Source organism: Parambassis ranga, chromosome 2 (genome assembly GCF_900634625.1).
Source record: "Parambassis ranga chromosome 2, fParRan2.1, whole genome shotgun sequence".
NCBI classification, from domain to species: Eukaryota; Metazoa; Chordata; class Actinopteri; family Ambassidae; genus Parambassis; species Parambassis ranga.
The window spans coordinates 17,741,461-17,753,841 of NC_041023.1; the positions used below are offsets into that span (position 1 = coordinate 17,741,461).

Sequence of the window (12,381 nt, forward strand, 5' to 3'; positions counted from 1 at the left end):
TCTAGCTGATTAGTTCACTGCTTATTTGTTCAAGACAATCAATAAAATCAAAGCTGGTAATGGAAGCGAGAGTGACTGAGCTATATGCATACACGTGTGTTGTACATTTCTTCAAAGTTGCAATAAATGTGCTTACTAATTGTACATCATACTCGTCATTTTGGGAATCATGCTATGAATTATGAAAGACAGAACATTAAAAAAATACATTGCAATTATTAAGCTATGATTTCAACCGTGTGTCCAAATATTTGCAATAAAAATACCTCAGACATGTTTCCTATAAACCATCAGTGCACGTTCTAGTCATCATTTATTACTCTCGGTATGTAAAACGTGTTTTTTCTTGATACCGTACAGCAATAGGTTGTAAATCAATATATAATTTAATTAAAGCATTACATTGATTTAAAGGGCAGGACATTTTTCTCCCATTTCTCTGCAGGCTTTAGGGCTGTTTCTCTGGTTATACTGCCCTCTGCTGTCCATTCTGGTTCACAAACAGTCACGAAACATTCACTAGTACTTACTGGCATTGTTTTTTTTTTTTCAAATCCTGTGTTAAAACAACAAATTTGCTGTTTTGACATCCATATCTATCCATGTTGCCATAATTTTACACTACAGGACCTGTCATGTCTAAAAATCACTTCTACTACATGCATTTATTGAAACGCTTATTTTATTGCAAAACCTTTGTACAAACTTGTAGTACACGCAAACAAACACTGAACACAATCGACACAATCAATTTGAACGTGACCTTTATCCACTTGCGGCGACCTCAAAAGGGTAGTGCTGGGGGAAATCATGGATGACCTTCAGGGCTTCGTTGTACAGTTCCATATCTATTGGTCAGATAAACAGAGCAGACTGTAAGTCACAGAGGAAGCAGGAATAAAACACAGCTGTTTTATTTCTTAATAAAATGAGACGTACCAAAGGGGATGCCCTTTTCATCTCGTAGCATGTTGTAGGTTGTGGCCATTATCGCTCCTCTATTGGACACCATGCCGATGACCTCCACGATGCCACTCAGTTCTTCTTCAAGCTGGGAAAACAAATGGATCATCTTGTGCAACAAACACGCAATATGATGTGTAATGAGTAAAAGATGAGGTTTTTCTAGTTTGACAGAGTTAAATCAGAACCTAAACACACATGCACATTAAATAGACTGCAGTATGAATTCATTTTGCATTGAAGCAGCTCTCACTGTCTGTTCAAAAAAAATGGTAAATTAGTTGAACAACAAATCATATCGCAGTGTGATTGTATATATACAAGCAGACGGACATATGCATGCTTAGTGTCTTAGAATAGCCTGTAAGACCATTTGATTCCATATAATGGGCAGGGAAATAGCCTATATGTCAGCCAAAGAGATGAGCTATACTAATGATGATATCTAGTAATGCCACAGGTATGAAATTAGACTAGAGCTGCAACAAACAAGTATTTTGATACTCGCCGATTATTTTTGCGATTACTCGAGTACTCAGATCACGCGTAAGTAGTTTTTCCGTAGATATGGCTGCCTCTAGCAGCAGGTGAATACCTGCTTTGGACCGCCGCAGTGCGCCCAAAGCGCTGATGAATATTGGAAAAAGGACAACTGTGGAAAAAGGACAGTAGGCCACTAGAATAGGCAGCTACGTCGTGTGTCTTGCAATTTGACTGCCAGAGTGAATCTAAGATCAGGGTTCACTAACACTGCCAGGGCTGTTAAAGTCAGCCCTGATTTTGTTTCCACTGCAGCACTGCCATCTTGTGTGAGGACTGAGTGTTGCACATGTTCGACATTTGGAACAACATGGTGGCAAAATGAGTAAAATCATATTGATGTAGGTTTGTCTTGTCTTTTGCAATGCTGTAGCAGCTGAGGACAGGATTATGAGCACTAGATATAGGTGGAAATAAAGCAGGGCTGATGTCAAAGTGGCATAAGACACTGAGTAAACTCTTCATAATCACTACTATCAGACTGTACATAAACAGTCATGTTTATGGCTGAGTGAATACAAAACATGGAGGGTCGTGGAAAATATAAACATTTTGTATATATAAGCACAATGTTGACATTTGTACAAAAGAGTGCATCAACACCCATTAAGTTAGTTTGACTACAATCTTAGTGGAGTCACATAATAATTTAACAGCCACATAAATGCGTATGATTAATGCTTTACTGATTGGAAAATCTGTTAAGACAGGCTCAACTAAGCTAAATCTATGCACTGTTTGTACTTACAGGTTCGTTTAGCTCCACTGTCGCACTTTTTCCTTCTCCGTCTGAAACACTGAACGTTTTCCCAGTCGGATGAACCTGTAAAAAAGCACAAAGACAACGCTTCATGTTACTGACATCCACTGTGTATGATAATTGGCCATGTTTACACTGCTAAAGCGACAGTGTAATACATGCTAACTGCACACGACGCTTACCTTTTCAACGCACCCAACAAAGCAGACCGCTTTGTTGAGATACTGAGACAGCATAGAGCAGTTTATTCTTGGTTTCGGGACATCCAAAATACCTGCCATCTTGATAGTTTGCTGATATGGCGTTACTAAACAGGGTACAATGCAACAGAGCGCGGGAAATGTTTGGGTTTTTTGTTTCCTGTTCACATGCTCGTCCGCGCGGGCGGGGTAACTGCACTGTCATTGAAAAGCACGAGGTTTTGTTTGTGCGGCAAAAAGCTTTAAACAAAACGAACGCTCCAACGCTTAGTACGACATATCCGCTGTGCTACAACATCTTCTTCCCCGGAAAACGTATAAAGGGTTCCGGCAGACGTCTACGATAACGGAAAACAGAACTATATGCGTTATAACTAGTTTTGTACACGGACACGCACTGAGGTGGGACAAGTGACGTCCCGTCATAACACAACAGAATAACACGGATGATATTGCACAGGGATATGGCGCTGACGGAAGAATAATTAGGTTAAATTCAGTGTTGTACAGTTGGCGAGCGAAGGTAATATTTACACACCGACCTAAAACAAGCGAACTGCAACAAACAAAAAACAAGGAGGAGCAATGAATTGATTTATGACCGCATTCCGAACGTGAGAAGACACAACAGTAAGAACGCTATTATCACGTAATAATAAATGCTGTTGAATCGATAGTGAAAGACGCTTGAAGCGACAACCAAAGGCCAGAGATGAATAGTGTCTTCTTAGGATAAAATAGGAACAGGTTATCGCAGCTGTTCTTTCCACGTCTAGCAACAGCTGCTAAATTTGTTGTTAGCTTTGACAGCAAGCCTCACGCCATTTGAGGACAATACTGCTGACTTTGAATAGTAACGAACTTGTTCTAAAACTCATTACAGCCAGACTATTTGTTTTTGTTTTGACACAGAATAATCATGTTTAGTTTCCTTGGACTCCGTAAAGACTCAAAGAAGTCAACATCAGAGAAGGAAGCGGATGGAGGCTTTGTTATAATTGGTAAGAATTTAAGTTGTTTGATTTGCGAAAATATAAAAGTTTCCGTCATAAATGGTTTGTACATACTTGTTAATGAAAGTAAGGGCAAAGTAAACGGATGGAAAGTTAAAACTTTGTGGGATTTCCCCTTGATTCTTCTTTGCAGTATCTAACACATACTCCATTAGGAAGTCACTTTTAATAGTGATGCATACAACACATTAATTGAAGCCTAGTGTAGCCTAGTGACTTTGGGAAAAAGAGTGCATTTATAATACACAAGTTATAATAATAATAATAATAATAATAGTATTATAATAACTTGTGAACACTTCTATTCTATTCTATTCTATTCAACACAAAAGGAAATCCTAGAACAGGAAGCCTGGCTCCTAATCTCATGATCATCTAACATTTCACAATTTCCTCAGTGTGTGACAGCTGTGTATCTACTGAGTGAATCCAGTTCTTTGTTGACCTTGTGATCCTACTTTGTATTTTTATTATGCCATGCTTCTCAAGGGAGATCTTAAGGGTACCTACATAACACCTGCCATCAAGGGCCATATTCTGGTCATGTGATATCTCTCTTATAATAATGCCAAGACTCTACTATTACAGGCACACTTTGGCAGTCAGGCTATGCTGTTGAACATAAAAACATATTATGTTTTCTGACATATTATCTTCATATATAGAAAAGAAAATAGGTCTGTGTTAAAATCTGTGCATTTATTTACTTTTATAAATACAAATGTATATTGTGTGTAAATGAAAACCCTGTTGATAAAAATGATCCAAATTTCCTATGGCTCTGTCGAATAACCCCAAATAACCCTGTGGTAACAGCATGATGAGTTTATTTCCTCACAAGTTTGCATTATTGGTGTCACTAATGTACGGTACATCCTCCCACATTGCTGTGACTCAGCCACTTTATTTGCTTTTGCTCAAACTATAAAATCCTCATGGATCAGAGTTCATTTTCAATCAAACTTTATTTTGAACAGAATTGTTTGTTATTAATCCTTGTAGTGGATTTAATTGGAGGAGCTGGAGGAGCTCAGACACAGATGGTCTGGAGCTGCATGTTATTTTTGGCAGAGCAAGACAAGTGTCAGTGCCAGGCTTTTTTTCTTTCAGAATTAGGCAACTAACTGAGCCCACAGACGTTCAGTGTAAACTCTCCGCTTTCTTTTCCAGACATGTTCTCTTATAGGCTTGTGCAAAATCGTATGTGTGCAATTTATCATCAGAAAAACTGTCACCGATTAATATTTGCCTTATCGATTACGGCGATTAGTTCCTCGTCATGATGACGCATTTTTGTGTGCGACATCCTCTCACCATCACCCGCAAGCGCTCACATGTGAGCCCAAAATAACAATAATGGTGGAAGGCAGTGGTATTCAGTTAAATGATGCGGAGCAGCATGTTCCTAACAGAGGTTCAACGTCTGTCACCATAAGCCGGTTTATGAAGAAAGCCGAAGAAAGCACAATGAGGACACAACGCCGGCTACAGCTGTAGTATATAGTGCCGTGCATAAACTCCAACTGGAGAAGCTGCCCCCTGATCTTTATTTATAGACTCCACAGCAAGAAAACATTACAACAACGAAGTCTCCTCCAGCAGATATTGGAAAGAATTCCACTCAGCCGAGAATCCGCGATACGTTTAGTCATTGTGCTCCTTACAACCAAACTAAGTGCTGGAAGAATGTAACAGGTTGATTTGCACAGACATACATTTAAATGTGTAATTGTCCAGTTTGGTTGTTTGTTTTTTCTGCTGCTGTTCTACAGTATGAGTGAAAACATGCACTAGTGTGAGACATATTCCAGTCATAGTTTAATTTGCACAGACACATTTTTTTAACTTGAATAATCACTGATGTGACTTTTCTGAACTTATTTGTCATGTTTAATTTTAATGTTGATATGCACTGCTTTGTGACCTTAAGATGTGAACATTTGAAGGACAAAGTTACTTTAAATGTTTGCTTCTTTATTATTTTGAAGCAGTTTGTGCATCTGTTATCAATAAGTATTTCAAACATGGCTGGTTTGTGCCTAATCACTACTTACCAGCTTAACCTGTTAGAATGAAGTAGGTAACTTGACTGATGATTTGTCAGTATAATTTTAGAACAATGTGGCGATTTAGAGTCAAAAACATGTAAACAATAGTCATCAATTAATCGTTATCAGCTAAATGCCACGATTAATCGTTTTGCCAATATCGGCCATATATATATATATAACTAAACTGGAGTTTTCTCTTCCTCACTTCTGTAGCTTTGGGTAGCTGATGCCAAATCTTAGCTGGTAGTCACTAGCTATGGATAAATAATAGATGTAGGGCTCTTCATTGTGTCAAACTGGCCAGACCAGGCTGAGGCTGTGGGAAGCCCTGGCCGGGTGCAGCTGCTGGTCAGTTCAACCATGGCAATGACCCCTTGTACTGTCAAATTTTTAAGTAATATTAAGTAATATTAAGTGTTGGGTTGTAATTAATCTACAGTAAAATAAGTGGCAGAAAAAACAGACATTTTCTTGGGATTCCTAAAAAATATAGAAAAAAAGTTAAAATATGACACTTCAGAGAGCTTTTATTTTGAAATTCTAAATCCAAATGCTTGTGTAGTTTGAGTGACTTAAAATGCACGTCACGTACAGTAAAGGATACAAAGGGCATTGGGTTCAGTTAGTCATGGTTACAGTAACTCTATGGTGTCAGGACAGGTATTGAAAGCATTTTTGAGGATCTTACAAAACCCAATGAAAGGGAGGCATCTCTGGTCTCAGGTTATTGTTATGTGGTGACATAAATAAGGACAAAGGCAGACGTCTGATGACAGTCTCTGTCGTGACACCAGAAGCCCTTTGTGTTCTGTCTTGGCTCTTTGTGACGTGTTAGAAAAAGTAAAGCTATACTGTTGTATTTGCCCACTCTGTTATCAGTTGAAAAACAAACAAAAGTGACCTCTTCCCTATCAATCTACAAACCTTCACAATGACATATATTTCATTAAAATAACATAACATAATCCCTTCACCTGAAAGATATACAAGTGTCTCATGTGGCTAAAAAACTTGAGCCCCTTGGTGGCACACTATTTTTAGACAAAAGTTTTAAAAGACACACACTTGTGATTTAGGTCCCACAATACAATTGGACTAGTCATTAGTCAGGAACACTCTGCAATGCTTCTGTGTCAAATCTATGCTACACTGTTACTCCTGGCTTCAAGGGGGGTAGCAACATGACAAACAGCAAGTGGGGGAAAAACATTTTTTACAAATTAATCTACAACAGAACTAAAGGAATTAAGCAATATGGTGTGATGTGGCTCTGCTCCTGCTGGCTGAGAGAGAGAGAGTGAACAGTGGAGGAAGGGCTTCCTTATAGCCTAATCAGATGATCAGGTGCAACTGATCAGGTGAAGGTCCTTGATGATTGGGTATCTGCAACAAAGAACAGGATCAAGCAAACTAACCAACTCCCGAGTGGACGTATATGAAATAATTGGCAATATATTGCCATCACCTATGAAACACTGCTTGTGACGCAGACGGAGGAGAAAAATTGACACATTGCTGTCATCTTAGGATTTCATCATCTGTGTTTCTTGCTTAAAAATGATCCTTCACATCTCCTCCAATGTCTCTCTAACCTGTGCTGCAATAAGTTCAGTAAAAGTAACTGCTGTTTAGCATTTATTATTACGCCAACATGATCTGCTCAGATTTATTTATGTATTCCTCATTGCACGCCTGCCTTTATAGAGGTCTGTACACCTGCTGCAAGTAAATAGTTGTTAAGGCAAAAAAAAACCTTATATAACATCACCAAAAGTAAACATGGCAGGCAAATAGTGAAAAACATCATTAAAGCTGATTGTGGATCATATGATTGTAGATACGATCAAGACGCGCACAAGCAGAGTTTTGGGCCTTGTTGACTCCCAGAGGGGGGACCGGACCTCCTCCTCCTCCTCCACTGGGAGGAGAGCTGCTTTGGAGACAGATGGAGCTGAGATCAGAGTCAGTGTGACGTCAGTGTGAACGATTTCATTCTGAAGTCAGTTTGGCCCTGGAGAGGAAGAGAAAGATAACAGCATTACCTTTTCATTCCACTCCCCCTCCCACCAGTGACTCCTCTCGCTCAGTGCGGCAGCCACTTGACGAGGGAGATCGAATTAATTGGCTCAGCAGCAGTCTGCTGCCAGGCACCCAGCTTCACCTTAAAATAGGTCGGGACAGAGAATGAATGACATTCCAGAAGATTTTATTTCCACCTTACAGTTTATTGTTTATTGTATAAAACCAGCATGAACAATATGCCCAATCAGCAGCTATGGTTTTGTTATATACATTTTGAATTTAGCAGGGCTGCAATTTAACAACAACAACTGGACTTTATCACCAACAACAAAATAGAGCTGCTCAGATTTGGAGGCATAAGGCTCAGCACTGGATACTTAATACAGTGAAATTGTGTTTGCTCATTCCCATTAGTCCTAATGCTGTGTAATCCATGAATGTGATCAGATAATCCCTCTCACTGACCTTGTTTGCGCTAAGGGAAAAATACTGTAAATCGATTTTAAGCACAATATACACCTTGTTACAGTAAGTGCTAATCGATACAGCTTCATTTCTTTGCTGGTTGTCTTCGCAGGGGAGACGTTTGAAGAACAGAGGAAGAAGATGCAGACTATGAACATCACGCAGCCCTCAACAAATGTCATTGTGCAGCCATCAAATGTGAGCTTTGATGACATTTCATTATGTACATTCACCAGGGGATAATAAGGTCCACGTTAGCACTGCTGGCCATCTGATGTCAGTGCATTTGCTTTATGATCAATACTACGGTAGTGCTAATTATTTTGTGTCTAATTAGAAGTACCATAAGACATGTTAGAGAAATAGCGATGATATTTGTATCCAATGGCCAAATAAACACACCACTCCCTTCGACTAAGCATACTGAGAGTGGCTGCTAGCTGACCCAAAGTGGGTTACTGCAATTGTTGCTGCAAAGTTTACATCCCTCCCTCAACATGTGAGATCCCCAAGTACACCTAGGCTAGGAGATTTGGTCTTTCCAGCAAGTTCCTCCTCCTCTTCCTCCTCAAGGCCTTCATTTGTGCCTGCTGAACCTTCAAGGGACCAAAACCAGTTTTCTATGACAGATCTTTAGAAATTTAGAAATAACAAAAAACATTGATTGGCCCTGCAGTGCAATATATTTTTAACTAAGAAACCAGAGTATAGGGCCATCATGGCAACAGCAATTGGCTGCCTGCAGATCCGCCCGCCTGTTAATTGGCTTAATACACTGGCTGACATAAGTCTTGTCCCATACACACATAGTAACTTCATCTGTTAATTATTTCTAACCACTTATTTGTTATAATTAATGGTTCATTTTAATGCCAATAGACTTCACATTAATAACAGGGTGCAAAATGAAACCATCAAAAAGTGCCATGATGTTAGAAGCTTAGTAAAGCCCATGACCTGTGTTTTTGCATGGACAAAAGTCTTGAATCACATGTTAGAGCTTCACCTGTGACAAATGATGTAATGAACACATTCTCAGGTGTGTTTAAAAGGACCACTAGAATACTAGACCTTCATATGAAGTGCAAAAGACATCTGACAACATGCCAAAGATTCAATCACAGAATAAATTGCTGATCATCAAGAGCCTGAAGACCAAGTCTGCTGCTGAGAAGGCAGAAATCTTTAATGTATCTAAGCAAGTGAAAAGGATACGAAAAAAATTTGAAGAAACTGGTGATGTTGATGACAAGCCCAGGTCAGGAAGACCCTGTAAGACAGCTGCTTGAGATCACCGCTTGTTGGTTCGACTCTCCAAGGCCAATCCTTTTTTAACTGCAGTAGAGCTATATAAGGCCGGGACACCAGAAAATCACATATACACAAGAACATTTAGTCGAATTCTTTCACACAGTGGTCTCCATAGAAGAATTACTGCTAGAAAACCAGCATGACAGATGAGACAACAAAAAAGGCGTGTTGTATTTGCCACAGCCCACAGCTTGCATAAAGGATGGACAGTGGAAAAGTTTAATTTTCTGATGAATCATCAATTGAACAGCATCCCAATTGCTGCAAATATTGCAGAAGACAGTCAAGTTTGGGGGAGGGAAAATCATGGTTTCCACACACCAAACCACAACAGAATGCACATTGGGGACAAGCCTTATGTCAACCAGTGTATGCACAGGTGTTTGCTAATACCCATTATTAAATACTGGCCAGAAATCTACCTGTTTAATTGGTCTACCTCCAGCAAAACAGAACCCTGCCACCCTGCCTGGTCATAAGATATCATGACAATATATTTTGGTTACAGACTGCACCCAGCCTTCACGTTCCCATCTTCCCTTACTCACAGTTTTCTTGGCTAGAGTAGTCAGTAAATTATTCCAAGCAACTTCCGATTTTTTTTTTTCGTTGCACAAATACTCTACTGTGTCTGTGTTGGCGTACACATTTGGTCCATATGAAGCATCCTAGAGTGACCACATGTCACAAACAGTTGTAAGCCTCATCCCTCCAGTTTTATTCACATGATGCAACAAGAAGCAGCGAACAGCAACATGGAAACTGTACTCCAAAGTCTCCCATTTTCACTACAAGCACAACAGGAATGAACAGCTTCACACCTGTTATGTTTCACACCTTCTGCTTTCCTTGGTGGCTTACATTGTAAGCTGAATACAGTTTGAAAATTACTGAAAGCTTTATTTTTTTTCTTCTAAAATATCGTATTATGATTTTGCTATATGTGGGAGTCAGTTCCAGGTGTGGGATCTTTTTGGTTTTGCCAGAGAAGCACAACAGTAAATAAGATATTGTTAGAACATTCTTCCTGCTTGCTGATCTCAAAGAAAACCTCTGTCCCAATTGCAGAGGACTAACCAGTTACAGCTCTGCATTTAGCTTCACATTGTCTGTGTTTTGTGCTTTAGCATGTAATTAAAGGCTCAGATGCACTCAGTGAAAACCATTATGAAGATCATATCTCTCTTGCTTACTGTTTACTCCGGTTAACCTACAGTTAACTCAAGTATTAGTGGGCCCATGAAGGGACACAGAAAATAACTAATCACTTTTTGCATTGTTGTTCTCTTTGTTACATCAAAAAGGCACATGGGCTTACATTTGTGTGTTCATTCTCCTCAAAAAAACAAGATACCAAAAGTATTTTTGGTTTTTGCAACATTGACGTTTTCACTACTTGGTATTTTGTTTTTTCCCCAAGCACTGCTCTCACTGTATTGAATCTAAAATAACCGTGATAAAGATGATAATGCTTGTCTGCAAAATGGGCCAATAGCAATTGCAACTTTCAGCTAATTCAGGTACAAAAATTAATTTGGCCTCACAGAATGCAGCATGTACTGTTAGCTGTTTGTTAAATCAACAGGTCACATGTTGCACAATGTCAAAATAAACATGATAAACTGGCCTAATCCAGGTGTGCCAAGCCTGTAGAGAGGAAACAGAAAGAAAATACCTGCCAAACAGGCTTCAACTGTTACAGATATTTTTAACATTGGGATTTCACTTTCGCATAACAAGTGTGGATTGAAGGGAAAATATCAGACAAATTAAAGCTTCTTACTAGAATAAGAGAATACTAAAATCAAGCTTAACCAGCTAGCTGCAACTTAGCCATTTTGTTTTGTGGAAAGATCAGCCCATTGAGTTTAGGTGAGTTTTTCAAGAATCAATATAGGCTAACATCCATCCATCTATCTATTATCTATTAACCTGCAGTCCCTGCACTCGTCCTGCAGTGCAGGGTCACAGGGGGCTGGAGACTATCCTAGCTAACTATGGGTGAGGGGCGGGGTACAACCTGGAGAGGTCACCAGTCCATTATTTATTAGATTAAATTCTTATTTATGCATTTAAATCTGTGTATGTATATACAAGTAATACTCTTGTTTTCCTTACAGTCGTGCTCCTATCCAGCTCAGCCTGTTGCTTCAGCTTCACCTAACTTGGAGCCGGTAGTGGGCCCACCAGCAGCGGAATCTGCTTCGACCCTTCCGGATCTCCTCGGCGACATCCCCTTCACTTTGGCTCCTCATGTCCTAGCCATGCAGACTGGATTTACTCTCATCCCTGATGTCCTGCTGTCCCGGGACATAAACTATAACTTAGCCAATTTTCAGTATGACTTTACTTTAGAGAAGTCTGTGCTTCATAATGCATCATCTGTTTAAATTTGAATACTATCACGAGTGGGGGAACCTGACTTCAACTGGTTCTGGGGTACAGGAGTAACTCACAATATGGACTAATCAAATCTTTCATGTTACCTGACTCTATGCGTGTATGATTTATTGCTGATAAACACTGTAATAATATGAAGGTTTTTCTTTCCTATTCATCGACTTCTTCTTGACTGGTGGTGTGTTCAATGTTCCTGTAATCTCTTAGTTATTTTGTAAATACAGACTTTAAAGGTTTTGCTCATAAAAAAGAATTACATTTGTACCTAGTCATTAATTTTGCCCAGAATATTATAAGAAACTGTATTTGTATTATTGATGTTTGTACATGACATCATGTCATTTGGAAACCTTAACCTGCTGTGCCTTTTATATATTAGCTCCCACTAAAACCTTATCTCCAACAGATCCTACTGCCTGAGTTATGTGCTGATGTTAAGTGTGTGTTTTAGTTGGACTGTGGACGACAACTTACTTTACAAATAAATTTGAAGAGTGCTGTTTAACCGTAAAGGAAATGTTCAATCCTCACTTACAGTCATTTAAAATCATTTTGGTTCTGTGGTAGTAAGATGTCAAAATATCATCATATCGTACCATGTAAACAAGGTTTAGGCTTCATGAGATCAAGCACTCAGACATGTCACCATGCCATGC

At 39.2% G+C, this 12,381-nt stretch overlaps 2 protein-coding genes across 3 annotated transcripts; one reads left to right on the plus strand and one right to left on the minus strand.

Moving 5' to 3' along the window:
- Positions 1-664: 664 nt before the first annotated feature.
- On the minus strand, positions 665-2,618 carry rpa3 (replication protein A3). Its single transcript, XM_028399563.1, has 4 exons — positions 2,446-2,618; positions 2,252-2,326; positions 940-1,051; positions 665-848 (listed from the first exon to the last, which is right to left on the minus strand). Exons 1-4 carry the CDS (start codon positions 2,542-2,544, stop codon positions 766-768), a joined length of 369 nt encoding a protein of 122 aa, XP_028255364.1. The 5' UTR covers positions 2,545-2,618; the 3' UTR covers positions 665-765.
- A 192-nt stretch (positions 2,619-2,810) lies between these two features.
- Positions 2,811-12,237, plus strand: umad1 (UBAP1-MVB12-associated (UMA) domain containing 1). 2 transcript variants are annotated; one of them, XM_028399562.1, is made up of 4 exons: positions 2,811-2,986; positions 3,376-3,464; positions 8,127-8,212; positions 11,446-12,237. In XM_028399562.1, exons 2-4 carry the CDS (start codon positions 3,383-3,385, stop codon positions 11,713-11,715), a joined length of 438 nt encoding a protein of 145 aa, XP_028255363.1. In that variant the 5' UTR covers positions 2,811-2,986; positions 3,376-3,382; the 3' UTR covers positions 11,716-12,237. The 2 variants fall into 2 exon arrangements, with proteins under 2 accessions (XP_028255363.1, XP_028255362.1); XM_028399561.1 differs by having other exon boundaries at positions 2,827-3,093.
- Positions 12,238-12,381: the final 144 nt, after the last annotated feature.